Here is a 23915-nt window from a genome sequence, read left to right as displayed (position 1 = left end):
TAGAGAGCTCTGTAGAGTTCCAGTTATGTGAAGGCAGAATTTTCGAGTTTCAGTTCCTTCTTTGTTGAAACAGGTACCACAGTTCTTAGGCTATCCTTCCTTTTGTTGACTTTCCAGGTACTCCCAACAGCAAGGCTAAAACTCTGACCAGGTAACTCAATATCCAGGTCTCCCGTGTAGGTGGCAGAGGTCCAGGCACTGGTGCCAACTCCTGCTGCTCCCCCCTAAGGCCCAGGAGAGAGTGGAGTGGGGACTGAAGCCCAGACAGTCCAGTATGGGTGTGTCCCACATAATATCCTAAATGCTGAACCAAACACCAACCCTAGAATTGTTTATTCTTTAAGAAAAGAAATTCATTCAAAGCAACCCCAAATGAGTTACTAGGACCAGAATATTCTCATAAAATGATGGCATAAAACAATTCTAGCTTTTTCCTTTAGTAAAAATAATCCTAATGATTAGGATGAGAAGGGGAAAAGAGGGGTTGGGAAACAAGTGCCAAACTACAGGTAAGAAAAAGGAATTTGTTCCAGTATTGCATAGTACATGGACAGGAACTATATAGTACACTACAGCAGTCCATTACATAGTTCAAATTAACTACAAAAATAAACTCCAGAGTCCCAGTGTATTAACATGGTAAATATTTGAGAAGATGGGAAAACACTAGTTATTTTGATTTCATCGTTATATGCTGTCGTACTGTACCCATACATATGTGCAAATATTGTGTCTGTTACATTTTTTTAAGAGACAAAAAAAGTATCCTTAATGCTCATTTCAGCTGCTGAAGTTATTCCCACACATTCCTAAAGTCTGTAGTTTCCCCAGTCATGGGACTTGCTAGTTTTTGACATGCAAAAAGGCTTCCCCCTTCTTTTGTATCTGAGACATCTGGTTGCTTTCCTTAATAAGAGGATGTCACGTTTATTGGTAAAACTTAGAGAATTTCTCAAAATTAGAGGAAGGTCCACAGAAAAAGGATTTAGGAAATAAAATTTCAGAGCACTAGTTAAACTAAGCAATAAAGTTTTTTTGTTGTAAGTTTGTACCATTCAATATATACAAAATACTTATCCTTCAAGTATTGCATATTGGTTAAAACTCGAATTTAACACAGTACTTTATATTTTTGCTGGTATCATTCTGGAAGGAGGTAGGTGAGGAATGCTTTTAAAAAATAGGCCAACGTAGAGAGAGAAGGGGAGGGATTTTTAAAAGTTATTTTGGGGCCTGGCATGGCAGTCTAGCAGCTAAAGTCCTCACCTTGCACACATTGGGATCCCAAATGGGTGCCGGTTCTAATCCTGGCAGCCTCACTTCCCATCTAGCTCACTGCTTATGGCCTGGGAAATCAGTCAAGGATGGCCCAAAGCCCTGGGACCCTGTCCCTGCATGGGGAACCCGGAAGATGATCCTGGCTCCTGGCTTTGGATGGGTTCAGCTCCAGCCATTGCTGTCACTTGGGGAGTGAATCATTGGATGGAAGATCTTCCTCTCTGTCTGTCCTCATTTCTGTATATCTGACTTTCCAATAAAAATAAATACATATTTAAAAAAAATAAAAGGAAGTCAAAATATTCCAATAAAATGAATAAATCTTAAAAAAAAAAGTTAGTTTTGCTCCTTTCAGTTTGAGAAAGAAAGGGAGCACATAGTGCCTGCTGATGGGATTTGATGACATGAAGGATTTTCCTCTCTCTTAAAAAAAATCCTGGAGTGAATATTTGGTGCAGTGATTAAGATGTGGCTTGAGATGCTGCTCTACTTCCAATCCAGGTCGCTGCTTATGGCCAGGGAAAGCAGTGGAGGGTGGCCCAAGTCCTAGGGGACCTGTACCCAAGTGGGAGACCAGGAGGAGGCTCCTGGCTCCTTACTTTGGATTGGCTCAGCTCAGGCCATTGTGGCCATCTGGAGAGTGAACCAGCTATGGAAGATCTCTCTGTGTGCTTCTCTCTGCAACTCTGCCTTTCAAATAAAAATAATAAGTCTTTTAAAAATGTAGAAAAGTATTTAAAAATCAGTTATAATCTCATGCCCTAGGCAAAAATTACTGTGATTATTTTTTCTGCTTTTCTTTACACAAGTGTAATACATAATTGGGATCATGTGACCTGTTTAGTTTATATCCTTTTATTGGTGCACACTGAGCCTGTCTTCATGTTGTCAAAGATTGTTCTGCAGTAATCATTGAGCAAAGCCTTATATTGTAAGCACACCAATGTTCATTTGATTAGGCTCCTGTGCACAAATGTTAAGGGTACTTTCACATCTTCTTTCTTCAATTATATTCTGTTGCTCATCTTTTCTATCTCTCTGTGCATTTCTGATGATTGGGAAAGAGTCCTGGAGCTGCAGTTACAGCAGTGGCAAATATTTCCCATGGGGTATCCCTGCCTGGAGCCTTTGTTCCCACAAGGCTCTCTAAAGGTGTCTCCTGGCAATTAGGATCAATTGCTGTCATCAGCAAGCTGAAAACTGAGAGTTTATAGGTCACTTTCTGGAAACAAAGATGTCCGATTACCAACATCCTTGGGTTACCAGGCTGGTGCTCTTGGGTTCCTGGCTATGGAGCCTGGTATCCTGCTCCCTGTTATCTCACTGGAAGATCATTCACAAGTTCAGCCTCAGCAGCAGGAACATTGTGCTTTCCACCCAACTGTCCCTCAGTCTTGGCCCCAGCAGTGAGATTTATGGCTTCTTCCTGCCTTTGGGTTGCTTCTCAGTGGGGGCTGTGTTAGCTCTGGAGTCACGAGTTGTGATTCTGAGGCTTTCGGGTGGGATCATCCAGTGATGCAGAGACAGTACTAAGTTGATAGAGGAGAGGAGAATTCTAACAGTGGCAAGAATTTGTCACGTGGATTGCTTCTCATTATGCTTCTTCATCCAGCTGACAACCAGCTACTACCATACGGCTGAAACTGCTACACCGTTCAATGTGTCTGGATTTGATTTTTGATGAATTCCAGCATTATCACAACTCTTACTGAGTTGTAGCTCTAGGTATTCTGAATCTTTAGATGTAGAATCAATTTTTATTTCATCTTTACCTTTGAGGTAAGTTCTGTTATTTCTCCATATTTGACACACAAATAAAAACAGGAAGCTGGTAAAAACTTGCCTGTGTTTGTAAGGTGCTGGAGACTGTGTGACGCCCGAGTCAGTCTGTGTTCTTAAGCTTCAGGTTAAATCTGCTTGGTACAAATGTTTTTGTTTTGTTTTACTTTGCCACAGACTCAATTGTTTTAAAGTGTCTTCTGAATGTATTTTGAAATATAACAAATGTCCTAAGTGTTACAGACCTTAGAGGCTACTGGACACACACACACACTCTCACCCACACATACACACATATCTTCACATTAAGATTTGACTCAAGTTACATGCAAATCTGGACAATACCATCTGTATACAGTCATCTCTTGGTACCCATGAGAAATTGGTTCCAGAAAGTCCCAGAGACACCAAAATCCCAGACACCAAAATCCACGTGTGAAGTTCCTTATATATAATAGTGCAATATTTGCTTATATCCCATGTAATCCTCCTATAAATATGTTAGATCATCTCTAGATGATGTAAAATGCCTAATAAAATGCAAATGCTATGTAAATGTTTGTTATATTGTATTTATTTAGAGAACAATGGCAACAAAAAGAAGTTCACTACATATGCAGCAATCATGGTAGGTCTATTTTCCATCCTGGATGGGGAACCCTTGGGTAGGAAGGGCTGACTGTATAGGAAACCAGAATGAATGAACTTGACATTAAGCTTCCTGGAAAGAACAAAGATTATTGCCACATGGGGAAAACTATAATTTGGAAACCTGACTCAGATTGTATTCTCTGATAGGAAGCCCCGGTTGGGTCCCTGTGACTGATCAATCTCTTCTTTTAGACCTTAAAAGGACTCAGCATTACTTGTCTGTGAAAGGGAGAAATATCACCTGGATGCCCAGAGGGAGACCAGCAGATGGGAAGACCCTCAGCACTGACACTGCTCTGTACTAAGCTCATTTGGTTCAACCCCCAAAACCCTCCCAAAAGTCCCCCGCCCCAGAGACGTCCAGTTTCACAAATGTTCCTGGCACCTAGCGCTCTGGCACACTGCTGAACACTCAATGCCTATTTGTTGCTTTGTGGCAAAATGGATCGATTTAGCAGGGTCTTCCCCTTTTCCAAGATTCACCGCAGGGTTCCTTGGAATGGCCAGCCCGCCTGATGGACTGAAAAAGCAATTTGATTTGTAGGAATTTGAGGGGCAGTGTTGTGCAGGGCTAGGTGTATCCTGTAAGGTGAGCTGTGTGTGCTGCTGTGCCGCCACTGACCTCACTGGCCAGCTCCTTGCAGGCGGCTCTCCTCCCCCAGTGTGGAATGCACACAGGCTCTGCACTGCTCTCCCTTCCTTTTATCACAAAGGAGCTCATTTTGTGAATGAACAACCACTGCCAACAGCATGTTGGTATTCCCAGTGACCCTGGCCCAGGAATTGGATTCCTGCCCAGCAGGGAGAGGAGGCCTTAGGAAAAGGTTAGCTCCTTGAAGGCCACAGCCTGCTGGGCTGAGGTCTGGAGAGGAAAAGAAGCAGAGGACTTTCCCTTTCGTCCTGAATCACGGCCACCCCGGCCAGCGGTGCAACTTTCCCTCTTTGTCCAAGCAGATCCATGCTGCCAGCTAGCTCCGGCTGCTTGTGCGGCTGCAGATTTTTTTTTATTATTATTATTTTTTAGCTGTGAATAATAATCACTCTGGTTTTGCCCTGCTGATCCCCAACAGCAGTTCTGGGGTCCTCCTGAGCTTCTGCCCCTTCCTCTTCAGCCACCCCCTTCCCTTCTCCTCCTCCTCACCATGGCCTTTTTGGTTTGATGTGTTTAGGTATCAAAGGAAGGGCTGCAGGAACCCTGCAACTAAAGGCTTTAATGAGGACCATGCCCACGAAGGCCCGGCTGCCAAAGACATGATGATGATTTATGTCTCTCACTCACTCCCTAACAGCAAGAGGACTATTTGTAAAAATAAAAAAGCTGCTCATATGGAATTAAACAAGAGCATAGTTGCTTCCTTCCAGACCCCGGGAGCTTAACAAAGAGCATCCACACTCCGTCTCCAGCAGCACATGGCGCAGGGCCCATATTAGTCTTCCTGTCACATAAAGCTAAATCCTGTTAGCACAGGCAGCAGTGCACACTTGCCCTGTTGGTGGGCCTCAAAAGGCACATTACCAAAGAAAGCACAAATCTGTGTCCCACACAAAAGGAGGGACGCCTCAGAGTGGGCCAAGGCTGAGCTGCTGCAGGGTTCCAGGAGTTGAGAGCCGGGCGGAGGCTGGCCACAAAGGATGTAGGGCTCCCGGTTTGTTCCTGGTGGCAGAGAGCCCAGTGACTGATGGCTGCCGACTGGGTTCTGGCCAGCTCCGTTGTGACAGTTCTAGCAGAAGGATAAAAGCTGTCATAGGTCTCTTTCCCGAGTGCTGATGGGGTTACCTCATTGCATTGTGTGAGATATCATGAGGTCAGCCATTGAAAGCATGCAGCACGTTGCTGGTTAAATGCAAATGCATAGCAAGCAGCATTCTGGGATGTGGCTGCCGGATACCACTCACACTGCCTGCTGCAGGGGACGTCGAGGATGAGTGACCCATCCTACTCTTATTCCATTGCCAACTCCTGCCAAGCTTCCTGGGAGCTGCTTTCAGCCGGGGATAGAGCATGGGATGCATGTTCATGCAGACTCAGTCCGAACACGGATGTTCCTCCAACCGCTTGGGGTCAGTTGTTCCCCACCAACTGGGCTACCCTCTTGGAGTGATGGCCTGCTCTCCTGCCACATGGTTCTTCCTTCCCCACTCCCTCTCAGGGTCAGGACTGCATTGGGTCTGAAGGCTTCCATGGCTTTTCTGCTCCCTCCCTTTCCTCTCCCCTTCCCACACTTCCCTCTCTCCTCTGCCACCAGTAAATCTGTCCTTTGGGTCTACTAGGAGTACAGCAACTTGTTAGATATTTGCACAGTTATTCCCTTCTTTACTTAGTCATTCTACCCTGGGTAAATGTGTTGTGAGCGTTTGATGTGAGGGACAGAGATAGCCCCTGTCACTGACGGGCTCTGATCAGTGGGTGTGTCCTGACAAACATATGCCCAAATAATTACTGCATTTTGTGAATTCTAAAATACAGAGACATATAAAGGATGCGAGTTACAGAAGACCAGCCATGTTACTCTGTGGAGATGGAGGCAATGAGGAAGGTTGCAGTTGGAAAAGACATTGTTTGAGCACTGGTAAAAGATACGCACTCCATTCTGCCTCTCCGTATCTTTGCAATGACCCGAGGAGTGACTGAAACAGAACCCTGTAAGAGATGTAGTATTTTCTTCTCTTACCACCTCCCTCCCTGGCTGGAAACTGGCAATACTTAACCCACAGATTGGAGACCATCCATTTTGCAAGAGTGGAGAGTGTGCAAATATGATGTGTTTTTCCACAAAAGAAAAGAAGACAAATGGATCTGGGAGGTGGCACGGTGAGCAGGAGAGCAGTGAAGCCCATGAACTGCACTCGGTGGAGGCCGCCCACTGACTCCTGTATGGCTCATCCTGGCACCAGGTGCAGCTTTTCAGTAGAATGAGGACAAAATTGCCCATTTCTGCAGCCCACCCTCTAAATTCATGTGCTGAATTTTTAAGCCCCAGTATCTCAGAATTAGGAGTCAGTCTTTAATGGCTGATGAAGTTATGAGGTCTTCAGGGTAGGCCTTAATCCAAAATAACTGGTATGCTTATAAAAGCAGAAGAAAAGTGGACTTGGAAGACATGGTGTGAAGAATTGCAAAGAGAAGATGGCCATCTTCAGGCCAAGTGCATGCAGAAGTACAACAGGAAGGAAACACGGGAGACAGTGGGGACTAAATTAAATGCAGGCATTACCACTGCCACCTGTGCTGAGGGAGGCTGTACAGAAGGAATCCACACTGCAGTGAGGAGCCACATGGATAGAATGGAGATGTCTTAAAGGAGAGCCAAAAGTAACCCCGGGGTCTTTAGGAAGGAGCTGCCCAGCCACGAGGGCGGCAGCAGAAGCCAGGGCTGAGGATGGGAACCTCTGGCTAGCAGCTGTAGGGGTGTTCCTTCACATATTGATCACCTTGAGGGTGCTATGAGAAAATAAGCATGTCGTAGAACACAAGAGAGGAGATCCAAAGGAGTCATCTTTGAATGCTAACTGATCTGTGGCTTTGACTGACAGCTCTTGCCCAGTGGCTGGCGGATGCTCCACTTTGTTCTCTCTCTGCTCTTGGGAACGTTATTTCTCTTACCTTTACAGACATACTTATGTGGCAAAAGCTGTCATTTGGATACCCAATCCTCCTGCAAGAGCAGCTTAGCATTTCTATTTGGGCATCTTACTGGAATCACCAACATCTCCCTTCTATGCTCCACAGACAAAAACCTCAGATCCGCTCCCTAATGCAGTACCTGCTTTTCTTCACATTGGTGGCAACATCTTGCAAGATCATCACGCAGAACTATGCAGGATTCCTGACCCACAGTAACCGGTGAGGCAAGAAATCACTATTTTTTTCATGTTTCTATGAGGGACCTTTGAAAAAGTTCATGGATGCGCTTTGCAGGATCATCTAACTGTTTTTCTCCACATATTTTTGAACCTCTTTGTGTGCCATTCCCAGGTATTACGTTTAGAAGTAATTTGTGATGCCATGGTAGATAAAGCACTAACACTCTTACGTTGTTGTAATACTTCTTTCCTCCATCTAAGAACACAATAAATATGCTTTAACCAGTGACTTTAAACATTACCATTTTCAGAAGTAAAACTCACTTATTTAATCCAATAGCTCCTAGTCAAGGAATATCATATCACCACATCTGAATTACCCTCCACATTTGGATCTGCCCACGCATTTTGCTTTCCATAATCAAGTAAGAGAGATATGATGCAATCTACAACTCTTCAATCTTTTTGAATAATGCTCTATTTCTATATGTCCTGAAGTGCCTTTATGTGAAGATGTTTTAGAAAAAAGATTTGGTTTATTTGGGAAAAAGACAGAAACTTTCACCCGCTGGCTCTCTCCCCAGAAGGCCACAACAACGAGCCCTGGGCCAGGCTGAAGCCAAGAGTTAAGAGCTTCACTTGAGTCTCCAGTGTGGGAGCAGGAGACTAAGCTCTTTGGCCATTTTCAGCTGCTTTTCCCAGGCCATTAGTAGGAGGCTGGATCAGAAGTAGAGCAGCCAGGACACAAATGAACACCCATATGCAACTGAAGTATTGCGGGGGGTGGATTTTCCCACTATGCCAGAGTCAGCCCTTTATGTTAAGACTTTTAAAATGCCTGCTTCCCAGGACTGGTGTTGTAGTATCACGGGTTAAGCCAGCGCTTGCATCACTGGCATCTCTTATCAGAGCAGTACCATGATAATGCTCCTGGAAGGCATCAGAAGACAGCCCCAGTGCTTGGGGCTTTATCCATAGGGATGGATGGCGGCAGGGATGTGGAACTTTCGGGGCTTCTGATTTTAGGCTTTTCTGACTTTAGATTTTCTTTTAGGTGAGTGAAACCAGGAATAAAAGTTTTCTCTGTCTCTTTTTCAGATGCATAAACAAATAAACCTTTTTTTTGAAAAGGCTCCACAAATGTTTCTTGTGTTAAAAACATGAGTCCAATTTGAGTCCAAGAAATTAGGAGTGCCATCAAATTTTGAAAAGTTTGTTATGAAATGGTGCAAAGAACGTATTTAGAAATGATTTCATCATACTATCAGCTATGATCTAATCTTTACAATGCATTTATTCCCAATGTTATAAATACTTTAAGTGACAAATAAAAACATGTGTTTTATGTCATATCTTGGAATATGTGTACATGATGAGATGGGCAAATAACAACATGTGCATCTCCTTTTATACATTTTTTTTCTGGAAAAAAAATGCTTAAAATATCTTCATAGTTACTTTTAGGATTTCAGTTTGAGAATACTTACTGTGGTCTTCATGTTGTGCAAAAAAATCTCTGGAGTTTCTTTCACCTGACTGAAATTTCATATGCTTTCTCTTGGACTTTCTCATCCTTCCCCCTCTAATTCCTGTTCACCAGTTAGAACATTTTTGCATTTTATGGTTTCTGTTTTTTTAACCTAAGTGTCAGGATTTTCAGGAAAAAAAAATATTTCTGTCAAAATCTATGTATGTATTTATTTATTTAGTTGAGAAAGTGAGAGAGAAAGAATACATTTTAATCTTGTGGTTAATTTCCCAATATTCAAAACAGGTTTGAGGTTTGAGGTTTGAGTTTGTTTGGCACTCACATCTCATAAGCCAGTATGTTTCTCTATAGCATATCTCTACAACATACAGGGTTATGATTATTGGAATATAGATTCTTATCTTTTCATACTTGAATGTACCATACTTGAAATCAGATTTTTCCCTGTCCCTCCCTTCAATTTTTTTTTTTTAGATTTTTTTATTATAGTGTTATTCATTTGAAAGTCAGAGTTACACAGAGAAAAAGAGGGAGTGAAGGAGGTAGATTGAGAGGAAGGTAGGGAGGGAGAGAAGGAGGGAGGGAGAGAGAGACAAAATCTTTCATTCATTGGCTCACTCCTCAAATGACTGCCATGGCCAGAGCTGTATTGATCTGAAGCCAGGAGTCAGGAGATTCTTCAGAATCCCTAATGCAGATGCAGGGGCATAAGCATTTGGGCCATCATTTGTTGTTCTCCCAGGCACATTAGCAGGGGGCCAAATTGGAAGTGGAACAGCTAAGATTCCAACCGACATCTATATGGGATGCCAGCTTTATAAGCAGCAACTTTACTCACTATACCACAGTGCCAACCCGAAGTCATTTTTATTCTGATTGTAGTTAAGTCGACCTTGTGGGCTGCTTGGTGCCCTTGCCCCACTGACAAATTGCTTGAAAGACCACCTATCATATTTATTTGTTCAACAAATGTTGCCTGAATATTGCTTTAGTTTTTAGCATGGTGTTAAATATTGGGAATCCAAAGAGGACTGTGATATAGTCCTTGATCTCAAGGTAAGAGAAAGTGGGAGACAAAGGACTAAACTACTGAACAAAGAGTCAAATGCTTAAAAGAAACCTTGAAAAGAATATGGTGTGCAAGATAATTTGATTCTACCATGGAGAAAAAAAGAGCAAAAGAATTTATGTTTGAGTTAGTACCTGAAGAACAGTGCTAGTAATCAAGGGTTCACATTGCCTTCAAGACACTGCTGGCCTAGGCTCTGAAATTATTTTTGAGGTTGGATTATTTTTTTCTTTGATCGAATCTAGGAATTAAAGCAAAAGGAGAATGAATGAAGGTTTGTACACTGACCCCCCTCCCCCCAAAATAATTCATTCCACATCCCTTTTAGATTCATCCAAAGAAAATGAATACAGAGGATTATCAATAGTGCATCCTTGATGAGATTTTTCCTTTTCCTTTTTAACTTGCCTGTAGCAATATTCTCCTAAGGAACCTCAAAGGCATACAAGACTGTCTGTTGGTTGTTATGACTGAAAAGGAAGGGCTGGAAGCACTTTTAGAAGTATCCAAGTGCATAAGGTGCAACTATTAGGTAATGAGTTGGAATTTTAACAGTCCTGAGCACATACATCTTAATGAGCAGGATCCCCCAGGGAGGAGGTCAGACGCTTATTCCAATGATTCTGCCATTACTGAAAGCATTTTGAGAATGCGTGTCTCTCTGGAAATTGTCTTCAAACCTATAGCACATTCTTTTGAATTGCCATGATGATGATAAATACTCGTCCTTTGTGTCTGAATTTTTGCTTATATATAACGGGCAATTCTCCAAGTCATACCAGCCTGGGGGAATAGGCAAATGATAAGACAATGACATAAGCCCATTACAGACTGCTCAGCTCTACCTCTGTAGAGGTAGGCTGCTTTCCTAGAATTCCAACCTACCTCATTCTGCCTCCAGGTGTGTATTTGGAAGATGGGAAACAACACTAGGGTAGAGAGAAGGGAGCAGAGAGGTCAGTTTGTTTTTGTTGTTGTTATTGTTACAATGGGGTTTAATCCAGTCTATTTTAGTTTTTTCTTTATAGCTCTTCAATTGTCTGGCAGTCAATTCCAGCCAGTTTAAAGGGAGCCTTACTGAGTCTAGGAGACTCCCTGGGTGGTACTCCCTGGTGATACTCCCTGGGGTGGCTTGTCTTTCAGGAAATCTACCATCATCTCCTTCACTCATTTTAATGCTCTTCCCTTTAAGAAGCAATGTCTACCCAACTGAACTGTGGTTGCTCTGAACAATAGAATACAGTAACACTTCCTGTGTGTTGTATCATTTGCCTGTTGGATGTGTCTCTTAGGAATGGAGCCACCAGGTCACAAAAAACTTAAGTCATGCAGAAAGGCCACAAGTACTCATCCTAGCTGAGCTTCATACAACCATGGTTAGGTGAATACCTCAGCTTGGATGTCAAGTCCTTTGAACCTTCAGATAACTTGGCACCAGATATCAAGTGAGAACAACCCAGTTGAGCCTAGTAGGCACTCCCAAAGCATAAGAAACAGTGTCTTGTTTTAAGACATCACAGTTTGGGGGTAGTTTGTTGTGCCATGGTAGAGACATAGGCTATCCTTCGCCCTGCAACACCAGCCTTGTCTTGTGAATTGCTGACTAACTGGTACTGCTGCCATTGACATTCCTCCAAGTAGTTCCTTTGATAAGTAAACTGGACTTGGCACTTAAGCTGAATTTTTGGAACAGTCTACTCACTTCAGTTACCAGCCCCAAAGGAAAATTCTCATTTCGTTCCTTTCCCCTTCCTTCCTTTCCTCCATACTGTCCTTCTTTCCTCCCTTTCTTCGATTTTCTTTTCCTTCTTTCATTTCTTCCTTCCTTCTTTCCTTCCTTCCTTCCTTCCTTCCTTCCTTCCTTCCTTCCTTCCTTCCTTCCTTCCTTCTTTCCTTCCTTCCTTCCTTCTTTCCTTCCTTCTCTTCCCTTCTTCCTTCCTCCTTCCACCATTCCTTCCTCTCTTTCATTTTTTTCCCCATTTTTATGACTTTTTTTGGATGATGTTTACATAGTTGATCCAGGGTTAGGGGGAAGTGGGTGTGATCATTGTCTTCAAATTTTCTAAAAAGTATGGAATACTTCACAAATTTGTGTGTCATCCTTGCACAAAGGACATGCTAATCTTCTCTGTATCATTCCAATTTTAGTATGTGTACTGCCAAAGCAAGCCTAATTTTTCATTTTTTTTGCTCTACAACTAAACCCTATCTGGTCGGAATTAGTCAAGTCATTTGTACTTAGTGAAACTGATTTTTGTTAGAGGCCCAAGAGAATGGAAAATTCAAATCTTTATTTCTACCTGTCTGCTCTGTATTTTCTACCTGTTCTATCTTCTCTCTTCTAATTCTAACCACTTACCTAGTCTGTCCAGATAATTCAGCTTAACTAAAAAAAAAAAAAATCAGCATAGGGCTAGACACATCAAATACTTAAAAAATATTCTTATATGGCTATTGATTTATTTACTGGATATTAGTTCGATGCCTTTTTTATAATGGATACTGTCTTAGGTATTAAGGAGAAAATTAGATCACTTTATAAAAATGCTTTAAAATTAAGAACAAAACAAAGCAAATGAAGAGCAAAGGAGGGAGAGAAAGCTTTCCCAGGAGATGAAAATAAGAAAAAGCCAGAAGGCACTAAGTTTTGAAAGGGGCTTAGGCGATGAAACTATAGAACTTTATTAAATCAAAAAGAGGGTGTCATTTATATAGTTGTGTGTCTGGTTTTCTTTTGAGGCTCACCTATAAATATAATTTCCAAAGAATAAGGTGTATGTCCCACATGTCCTGAGCAGCTGTAAAATGACAAGAGATAGGGAGACTGCCAGGGTGACTTCCAAGAGATGATTTGATTGATATATGAACAATGCTCAATTGATTATTAAAAAAAAATCTACTACAGTTGTTTCAACATCAATGAGAGTGAGAAATGGAAGTGCTGAAATCGAGTCTCAGCTTGGCACAGAGTTGTCACTCCTGCCAAGGGATCAGAATTGCCGGCGGGACTGTTGCTTCATCTTCAGGAATTCAGGGAGGTGGACACTTCAGGGATTTCCTGTACCTGAGTTGTAGTCATGGGTCTCGTTGTTCACAGCTTTGTTCCTCAACCTGCCCCCAATCACATCACCAATTCATTCAAAGTGCCTCCCACCTGGTTTCCTGGTTTCTGCACTTGCTGACCTCCCATCAGCTTGCTGTCCACACATCAGCCGGAGGGACTCCTTCAAAATGAAAACCAAATCACCTCAATCATTTCTCAGAACATTGTAGAGATTCCCCATTTCTCTCCAAAGTAAAACCAGAGTCTACCTATCATTTTTTTTGTTCAGTGTCTTCTCCATCTACATTGTAAAATCTGAGAGATAGGCATGTATCATTTGCTAGCTGGTAATCGTGTCTCCATCACTTACACTTGTGTCTGACACAAAGTAGTTGCTCAAATATTTATGAAAACAAATGAATGAATTACTCTCAATGGTAGGAAAAAGGGACTCCATAACCACAGAGGTGGCTCAAGAACCTAAATGATCACCTCTTCTGGAAGTCTTAGATTTTATCTAAAACATTTGAAGATTTGTGTGCCCTGCGCCATGATAAAATCTTGCAGGTTGAAAAAAAATAACCTTGAAGTAAAAATTATGTCTTCCAAATCTATATGGTATCTATCACTCATTTGTGAAAGGATTATTTTTTTTTATTCATTAGGAATGATACTGATGTATTTATGACAAAATCATTGATTAGGCCTTTACGAAGTGCCAGGAAGCACTGGGAATTGTCTCTTGTGTCTCTTTATGCTCTTCCTGACTCACAAAACCAGAAGAAGTTTTGCTGGTGATGAAGTGTATAATGCAACAGGGCGGTTATAACATTCTCTCTCAAATGCTGACATTACTATTGCTTTTGGTTATTCCTATGTTTGCTATAAGTATTAGTTTTTAACTGTTGCATAACAAATGTACTGAAAACATAGTATTCAGGAATTTGGGCAGAACCCTGCAGGGAGATAATGACACAGTTCTGGTCCTTATTGACTGAGGCCCCCATGGAGTGGCTTACGTGGTTGAAGGTAGGGATATGTCATTGAAGGATCATCTGTGGAGACCTTGGTACTAGAAGTTGTCTAGGTTCTGTGATTTATTCTCCAAGTTATATCTTGTAGAGCTAAATTGAACATTCTCTACTCATATGCTTGATGTCTGGGGTGGAACACGCGAAAAAAATCAGGCACCTTTGTCTTACCATATTGCCTCACCATGTAGGCCTTCCCACCCTAGTCTATTCGTAGTTGGACTTCTTGCAAGCCAACCAGCTTTGCCTAGCCTGAGCACACCCACTGCCTAGGCAGAGGCTGCCAAACTGCTTGTGGTTGATTTTTGGAAGCCTTAGAACACCTATCCCTACACATATGCCCGACAAATCACAAAATCTTTGCTACCATTGAAGAAAGAGAGGAAGTAAGCTCTGTGCTCAATGCAAGAGAAGGCAAAGAATGTGTGACTCTGTCAAGTCTTAGCAGAAAGCTAGATGCTTCACTTGCAGTGTCTTTTTCCATTTTCTGATATCCCTATGAAGTAGATCCAATGGAGATAAAGAAATTGAGGCTTTGAGACCAAGTATCTTCCTCCCGGGCCCATCACTAGTCATTGGTGGAGCCGCAAATGGGTCAAAATTCAATTTCCTTAAATTTGTAAAGCAAATATGTGTGACATTTTGCCTATTTAGAAGTGGCTTCAGGGCAGACAGGGAAAGGTGTGTGGAAGTAGCAGACTGATTACTAAGGAAAGTCCTAACTGTTGGGAAGGAAGGAGCCGGGCAAAGCATTGGCTGTATAATGAGCCTGTCTTTGAACCTGGGCCAGAGAGAGTGTTTGGGCGTTCTGCAGGAGAATGTCAGCAGCTACAAAATAAGCAGCTATGTCTTAGGATGTATGCAAACCACAGCTGGTAACCCCAGACTAGGATATTGATTTCTTCAGTGTAAAGGAAAGAGAACGTGGATGCCAAATTGTGTGTGTGTGTGTGTGTGTGTGTGTGTGTGTGTATTTTTTCTCTTTAACCTAAGAAAAATAGTGGCTAGTCTCCAATATGACCCTAACAATCCCACATTCATGCTGTGGCTCAAACCCACAGGATTCATGTTTGGAATGGAGAGTCAGGGCCGAGGGAAAGTGGAATTTCTCTTTGGAGTTTTGAAGTCTCTCGTTAGCTTATGGCTTTGAGGTACTTGAAAAGCTTGAAGGGAATTTCCACACTTAGCACACTTCCCGAGGCTGCTTGCCGCCAGGCTCCAAAGCACATTTTGTGGGGTTTAAGTGTGTTCCCATTCCTTGCATTATTAGATGCTGTCAGTGGGGCTGAATCCTGGCAGTATAAGGTTTACCAGGGTCCTGTTTCCTGACTGAATGCTTTCTTGATGGTATCTTGTCTGATTCATATCCTATTGGAAACGGTGTGAAACAGGGGCCTGGAATGGCTCTGGTTTTAGTCAATCTGGCTTATGCAGCCATGTTTGACAGGCAGCAGGGGATGGGCTGCTGGCTTTAAAAGAGAAATCTTAGTTTTAGGGAAGACCTTTTTTTTTCCCCCTTGAAAAGACTGAGAAACTTACCAAGTGCTTATTTGGTAAGTGCTGCACACATATGAAGTGCTTTAAATAATTCCTTCTCTGCTAGTTTTCTCTCTACCTTCACCAGGCAATCACTGCTGTGGATGTTTTATTCCATGTCTTATACTAGCTGTCATGGGAATGGTGGGGCAACCAAATAGAGTCCATTCCTGTGTTGGTGAATACAGTCTTGTGTGGAATACAGCAATTGAGAAAATCTCCAAATCAATATAAATAAGTACTTGCAAATGAAACATAGGGTGCTAAGCAGTAGTGTTAACAGGAGACTTCACTTAGATTGAGGGACTCCAGTGTGGAGGAGGGTGACATGGAAAGAACATCCCAGTGGACAAGTTCAGGAGATGTTAAAGCAAAGAGCTTGGAAACTGTTCCAGAGAGGAAAACAGGACTGAGATAAAGGGCTCAACCCAGATCACGCGGACCTGAAGGACAAGTGCAGAATTTTCTGGTTTTGAACTTTTTCTCCTGTTTGGTTGAAATCGCTTTCTACTATTAGCAACCTGTTTGAAAGCAAAGAAGGACCTGCCTGTCCCTGCAGAAGCCAGTTCGGAGTCAGACATGCTGCTGCCAAGGCTGCTGGCGTTCGGCACTGAAGGACTAACGTAGAGGCGGTGTGCCAATGGTAAAGCCCTGGGTTAGGAGAAAAGGGGAATTCCAATGTGTGCCCACTGTCGTTGTGCTGTCTGCTGTCCCTACTATTTTCACTCCCTCTCAATAAAAATATCAGAATATATCCTCCATGCAAAATTACTAGAAAGATTCAAAGAAATCTGAGACACATCCTTTTTTTTTTTTCCAGGACCTTATGTCCTAGTAAATTGCCCTACAAAATACAGGCTCATTTAATGAAATGGACAGCATCTGAAACATCATCTGGTCCAGGTTCTTAGACATATTCTACAGGGTAACAGGACTCTACAGTAATTAGCTTTTAATTTTGTGTTTTTTTGTTTTGATTATAATGTAAAAGGTATTTTCCTGGCTACAAAGAAATAAAATAGTCCTCTTTGTGCCTGTGTTTTGCAATTGAAAGACATTTCACAGAGTAACTCTTTACTTGCTGTGGTCAATGCTTGTCAAACTAAGGTCCATGAAGTCTGAGGACCTCCAGATACATTTTTGAGAGTGTACAGCACTACTTTCCTGGGTCACCATGGTTGAAAAACTAATCTATTCTAATGTATCACTATTGCCATTGTGGTTTTCAAGATCCTTTTGTGTTCTTTAGTTCATTGTTTTGTTGTAAATGTTCACAAACCACACAAGGTGGATGATATGATCCTCATCCTAAAGATGGAAAAATTGAGGCTCATAGCTGTTAACCACCATGCCCACATTCAACTAATAGTAAATATAAACAATTCCTTCAGAGTAAAAATACTCAAACCCTCAGTCTAGTGCTGTCGCCTCAACTTGTTAGAATTTATGGCGGCAGATATAACTTATTGATGTCTGCAACCCCTGTTCCAGGAATATATTTTGGTTTTATTTTACCAATCACAGCCCACACAAATTTCTCTTTTATTGATAACCATCCCATGATCTTAATGATTATTTTTCTCTTTAGCTGTAGTTTGTCTACAAATTTTCTGTGGCTCACATCAAAGTAATTTGCATACCTTCCTTAAATTTGAACAATGAATAGCAGGTGGCAGAAATGATGGTGTACAAATTCTGAAGGCACATCACAAAGGTGATATGTCTTGCTCTACGTTCTTACAGGATGCTCCTTCCTGGAACCAGCCACCATGATGTGAAAAAGCCCTGACTGCATGCAATGACCGTGTGTAGATTCTCAGCTGACAGCCCTCCCTCACCTAACACTAGGTCCTTAAATACATGCTTTGGGGTATGTTTGAAGACAAGCCAAATACACGTTTGGAAGAATAGTACCATTTTAATAGTAAAACTATTAATAGTATTATGAATTAAATATTAGTGTCCTAAAATTTTTGTGTTGGAACTTCATTTCCAATATGGCTGTCGTTAGAGGTGAGGCTTTAAGCAAGGAAGGAAGTGTAAATGAAGCCAAGAGGATGGGGCCATGATGGGAAAGGATATCAGAGAGCTATGCTGTCTCAGAACACATATAACAAGGGAAGACTGTGGGAGGACATCATTGACAAGGTTAGGATGTCCAGAGGGAGACTCCTTACTAACAAGTGAATGTTGGCACCTTGATCTTGGGCCTCCATCCTGAAGAACTACCCTAAAGAAACCTGTATTGTTTAAGCCTCTGGTCTGTGGCATTTTGTTCTTGTAATCCAAGCAAATATAGCAGTAATAATAGTTAACATTTATGGGCTGTCGGAAGTGCTAGGCATGATTATAAGCGAGTTGTTTGTCAACCATATTCACTAATAGTAGGCACCATTATTAATGCTACATATGATGAAATTGAGGCCTCATAACTTACCAAAGCTAGTATAATTGATATATAGTGTAGGCATTGTTGAAAATCAGCGTAGTTCCTAGAGATCCTTCCTTTAATATCTTGGAGAAGTTCATGGCAAAGGTTTACATGTCGAGTAGTTTGTATGTTGCTCCTGGAGCAAGGACTCAGGGTCCAGGACCAGTTCTCTGCTTCACAGCTTGCTCAAGCAGTGCCAAGAATCCACTTTCCCATTGTGTGTCCACCAGCTAGGTGGCTAAGTCTTTCCTTCAGAGCCTTTGGAACCTATGAGGCTCAGACCTGCGTCCCCTGAGTCAGTGCCCAAGCTCTTCTTGCTTCTGTTTTCCCATCATGGGCAGGCATTCTTCAATCACCCCACCCTGCATGCATGGTGAGGACATAAGTCTTGAGCATCACAAAACAACTTCAAAGGACCACAGAGATATTTTTCCCTAATTGTTTTAGATCCATTTCCCGATTACCCTGCTGAATAAAGCCTTGCAGTAAAGTAATGTCCTAATATGGCACTTTGGGCATACAATGTAAACAGTTGCATTCATGAGACAAATGGGCTTGAGATGTTAGTCTCTCTAGAGACGTATTTTTCTTTCTATTTTCTCTCTGTCATGTGATATGACATTATAGAGTGTTGGCATTGGGGTGAGTATTGTGTACTTACACAGTTTCCCATTGATTTTCTCATGTTATTTTGATTACATATTATTTTCCCAGAAAAGAAAAACTATTTGAAATGGTTACACTTTTACTGGGTGCTGAAAGTTGTTCCTCCCCCTCCCAGCCCCACGCCCCACCAGCTTTGTCATCAGAAACACAGACTCAGTCTGATAGGCTCGCTATCCCACAATGAACAGGGATGGAACTAAAACACAGCTCAAGCTCCTATCATGTTGCACTGGCCTGCCAAATAGCTACTCTTTCTTTCTGACCTGGGATTGAATCTAACTTCAAAATGGCAAAAGTCCAACACTGAATATCTTTGTGTCATTACTTTGGATTAACAATTCCTTTCTCTGATGAAGCGCAAACTCACTTACAGCCTAAAGTTTGTCAGATATACCAGGAGTCATCAAACTTAGCTCCATATCAGACCTCAGAGCACGGTTTGAAGGTAAAGAACTTTTTATCCATGCTTTCCCAATCCAGGGCAATGAACACTTATCAGTAACACTGAAATGTGATCCTGCAGAACAGTCAGGGTGATGGTTTCTGAGAACCCGGAACTCCTTCAAGCCATTTTCCACTCAAATTCCCACTTATGCAGTTTTCTTGTATTATTTTGACCTAATTTTCTTCCTAATAATTGATAAAGAACTGTCAAAAAAATATGCCTCTTTCTCCATGTCTCTTTTAGCTCTGTCTCCTCTCTTGTGGTACATTCATAGGCTCTTCTTTGATAACTTTGTGCAAAGTGAAGATTTTCAACTAACTAAAAACTAAGATGAATGACCCACACTAAAATATACAGAGATATTACTTAATTTGAGGCAGATCTGCTAAATAACTTTTAAGGAAAAGGATAGTCTTTTATCATAAATGTAATTTTGGCACCTTCACACAAATGTTAGTTTTAGCAGAAACCAACAAAAAGACACAGTAGAGAGTGTATTGTTTCTGATAGTTACGATGCATTGAATATGTGTACCTGTTTAATAATTTTCTATACATTGTTTCAATTAGTAATATTGTGTAAACTCACAATAACTCAACAAGGAAGGTTGTATAGTTAGAGTCATTTATAAATGTGGAGAGAAGCTTAAGATCTTTACAAATTCACAAAACTAGAAAGCTTGGGAGGGTAAAGGACACTGAGTAATCAAAGATGGATAAGACTTTTAATTGAAAGATGAATAATAAATGAAACAAACATTGTGAACCCAATAGGGCTTGAGTGACAGAAGAGCTGGAAGGTAATGACAGCCAGAAAAGATGAAAGGAATTTGGGAAAGGAGGCTTTGGATGAGGTAGTTGGTGGTATGTGCAGTCAGTATCCCTCAATGGTACAAGCCCACGTACTGCAGTAGTGGTCATCTCAGTTGATGGATGACCACCATGAAAGCTTGGAATCAGGTGATTATGCCACTTAGCCATTCAATAACTTAGGATGGAGGGAAGGCCACCAAATAAGCATAACTCTGTTACAGTGAAGCTGGGCCTATCACTTCTTCCTGGGCTGGCCAAGGCTTTCAATAACAGTATTGAACTACGAACTCCTACCTTGTTTCTCATTCCAGATGGCTGAACTGACTTGGCCCTCAACTCATTCCAGAAAGCTGGCAAGATAATGATTTGCTTGCCAGCTTCTCCGGGCTTTTCTAATTGGTACTGTCTCCCTTTGATACATCAAAAGGAACTTGAGGTGGGTTCTGTGAAGATAAAAAATGGGGAGATCTTTTAATAGAGATTCGGGGGCCCGGCGCGGTGGCGCAAGTGGTTAAGGTCCTCGCCTTGCACGCCCGGGATCCCATATGGGCGCCGGTTCTAATCCCGGCAGCCCCGCTTCCCTTCCAGCTCCCTGCCTGTGGCCTGGGAAAGCAGTTGAGGACGGCCCAAGGCTTTGGGAACCTGCACCCGCGTGGGAGACCCGGAAGAGGCTCCTGGCTTCGGATCGGCATAGCATCGGCCCGTTGCGCTCACTTGGGGAGTGAATCATCGGACGGAAGATCTTCCTCTCTGTCTCTCCTCTCTGTATATCCGCCTTTCCAATAAAAAAATAATAAAATAAATCTTTAAAAACAAAAAAATAGAGATTCGGTATTACGGCACCTGAAGCAGCACAAGAGTTCTGTTCTAGCCAGCCAAAGGCAGTAAAAACCTGCCAGGACAGCGTATTGCTTCCCCCACCAAATGGATCCAAGCAGGTGGAAGTCTTGGTACTTCCAACCTAGCAAGGGACATTTCCTTACCAGGTCTCGTCCTTTGAAAGGATATTCTCATTCTGCATGGACAGCAACATACAGATGTGAAAGCATTTGCATTTAAAATGAACAACATAAAGCATTCGTCAACTAGAGAAACTGATTTCTATCAATAAAATTCCATTTCTGTCTGTTAGCTGGTGATTGCATCATGTGAAAACTGTATGATGGCCACTGTATTGAGAGACTATGTTTAGAGTAGTCTGACTTTTAGCTAGACTGTGAAGCATGCAACAAATTCTTTGGGGAGCCGTAGGAAATCATTCTCCAGAGAATTTGCTTGCCTTGATTTGCAACCAAAACTGTTTTTCGTGGCAGCAATTCCCTGCAGTAAAGTTCCATGGGGAATAACCAAGGGCTCTTTTAGTTAGCTGAATTAATAAATTCTAAGCAATCCTTATGGAAGCCAGCCACAGATGATAGAATGTTGGTCATTGGTAGTGAAGTTCTAAAAAGGGCTTCTGAATCGTCCCTAAACCACAGCATGGGAGCAACTTCCCACTGTTGCCTGCTGCCCTAACCCTTCTCTACTTCTATAGCCACTGGGCTCCAGAAGGAATACAAGGTAAAATTAGGTTAATTGCTACTCTCAGTCACAAGCCCCTCAGGGTTAGGAAGAAGGGAGATTGGGATAGGGAAGCAGAAAGCTAGAGGTCAGCCTAGATTTTTCCTTCCTCGGCTTTGGGATTTTGGTGGGGCACTAGAGGGCTAGTGCAATAAGAACTGAGCTAGTCTGTGAAAGCTGCCTGCTTTGCTTCCCTCCCTGCTCCTGGCTCCAGGTAAATGTGTGCGTTTAACTAAAATAACGGCAAGCTCTTGACATTTTCCTGGAAGCCAAATAAGCAAGGAGAGGCATAGTAGTAGATAAAATTAAACTATGTATCCATTGTCTTAGGTTTATAAGTGTCTAGATGTTTACATATTAAGAGCAAAAGAATGAAAAAGAGACCAAAATCCACAAAAAAACACAAAAACTGCAATATTCCCTTTTAATTGCTATAATTACACTTGCACCAGCTTCAAGAGAAATGGCAGATCTCAGTCTTAAAGGGCAGTTTCTACAAGCCTCGCTCTGCTTGGGGCTTTACAATTTTCCTCTCCTTTTCTGATTACAACTGGCCTATTGAGATGCCAGTATTTTTTTCCCCTGTACCTCACCCACCTTTCTCTCTTTCCTTGTTTTACTTCCTGTCTGCCTCCCTCCGTTTTTTCCTTCCTCTTGTTTTCTTTCTCCCTCTGTCTCTCCTCTTTTTTCTTTCTTCTTCATTTTTCCTTCTTCACTTCCGTATCTTCATCCATCCCCTCATTCTTTCCCTTTCTATTTTCTGCTGGTAGGTAGTTTCTAGGAAGAGCTAGCTGACTTTCCCAGGATCAAAAGGATTGCAATTTCTGTGATCAACTGGATGTGGTTAGGCATTCTCTGAATACCCTGGATGTGGAAGTCCTCCAAAGCCCGTAATCTGGATAATAGTGTTCTGTGCTGTGGTCACATCCCTTAGGAAGGGCTAGGGAAACCTGGGTCAAAAAACTTATACACTCTTGTCTGGCTTGTGTACATTTAACACTGGATTGGAGTGAGTGTTTCCTTTGGGTTAGCCGATACAGAGCAATTTGAAGTCTCCCTGCAGCCCTCTATGGTTACCCCTGAAAGTCTTGCCTGAATCCTTTCCCTGTTTAATCGTGAAGGAATGCTGTTCCAAAGACTTGGGGTCAGAAGGGTGCAATAAATCAATCCAGATACACCCCTAATGAATGGCAAATTAAACAGCATTTGTTTTAGGTTCATAGGTCCTCTTGGAGGATTCCTTTCTAGTGCAAGCAAAATTCCTGGGCTGCAGGTATAGACAGCTACAGGGGGTAAGGGAATGCAGGGCTTGCAAGCTCTAGGTCTTTTTAGCTGTAGTTTGAAAAAGGAGCAGAAAAATCCTCAACGTTTGTTTGCCCAAATAACTTGGAACACACAGAACTCACTGCCGTCCTTTATACTGGGACAGGATTTTCTGATTATTTTGGCCCCCAGGGTAATCCAGGCCATTGCTTCAGCTACTTTCTTGGTTCATTCAGATGCTTCTAGGGTGGGGGTGGTGGTGGTGGGCTTTTCTGAGAACCTGCCATTTTCAAGGCTGTGTGGATTGAGCTAAAACAAATCTTCTAGTCACGTGTAATTCTAGCATAATCACAGAGACATGGCCTGTGGCGTAGAGAAGATTAAATCACCAAGCCCAGCTGTGTCCCACAGCCCCCAGCCCAGGGTCTGGGACAAACTTGTTAGAGCAGTATTAGGAAGAATAGAATAGTCTTTAGTCTTCTATGATTCCTAAACATTTTGGTAATAAATAATAGAAGATATTTATTACATGTTACAGTGACATTGTGGAATTCAAATGCTGTTAACCATAACACTTTCTTCCTCAAAGGTTAAAAAAGAAAGAAAGAAAAAAAAGTAGTAGGATCGGAGAGGGAGGACATCAAGAGCAGTGGCTTTAAAACCTGAGGAATGTGGTAAAGAGAGCCTTGTGTGTTTTTATAGTTGTAGAATGGAGGAAGAAAGTGGGGAGAAACCATAGGCAGGAAGTCGGGGGATTAGGGCTTCGGGCCTGGCGTTACCACCGTCTGGTTGTGTTACCTGGGATAGGAATAGAACTACCCAAGCTTGATTTTGCCTTCTCATTTATCAGATAGAGAAGTTGAGAACCTTAGTTTTCAATTATTTAAAAGATAGGTTGGTTAACTGAAAGAGAAAGACAGAAATCTCCTATCTGCAAGCTCACTCCCCAAATATCTGCAACAGCTGGAGCTGGGCTGTCCTGAGTGGGAGCCAGGAACTCAATCACATGTGGGTGTTAGGGGACCAAATACTTGAGCCATCACTGCTGCCTCTCAGGG

The 23915-nt window shown here is 42.1% G+C and overlaps 1 protein-coding gene and 1 non-coding gene across 4 annotated transcripts in view; one reads left to right on the top strand and one right to left on the bottom strand.

Annotated features, from left to right (window-relative positions):
* Positions 1-23915, top strand: part of MSRB3 (methionine sulfoxide reductase B3) — a 234334-nt gene that overhangs the window by 181914 nt on the left and 28505 nt on the right. For all 3 annotated transcript variants that reach the window (XM_040982358.1, XM_040982342.1, XM_040982351.1), the window contains one exon: positions 7439-7552. In XM_040982358.1, the coding sequence (XP_040838292.1) occupies positions 7439-7552 (114 nt within the window). The remainder of the gene's footprint in view (positions 1-7438; positions 7553-23915) is intronic.
* On the bottom strand, positions 12136-12238 carry LOC121164252. Its single transcript, XR_005885058.1, has one exon. It is a non-coding gene; the product is annotated as a U6 spliceosomal RNA (small nuclear RNA).

Source organism: Ochotona curzoniae, unplaced genomic scaffold (genome assembly GCF_017591425.1).
Source record: "Ochotona curzoniae isolate NIBS_2020 unplaced genomic scaffold, NIBS_Ocur_1.0 contig_1014, whole genome shotgun sequence".
Classification (NCBI taxonomy): Eukaryota; Metazoa; Chordata; class Mammalia; order Lagomorpha; family Ochotonidae; genus Ochotona; species Ochotona curzoniae.
Note: the sequence above shows the minus strand (reverse complement) of the source record. Positions and strands in the feature narration are given on the sequence as shown.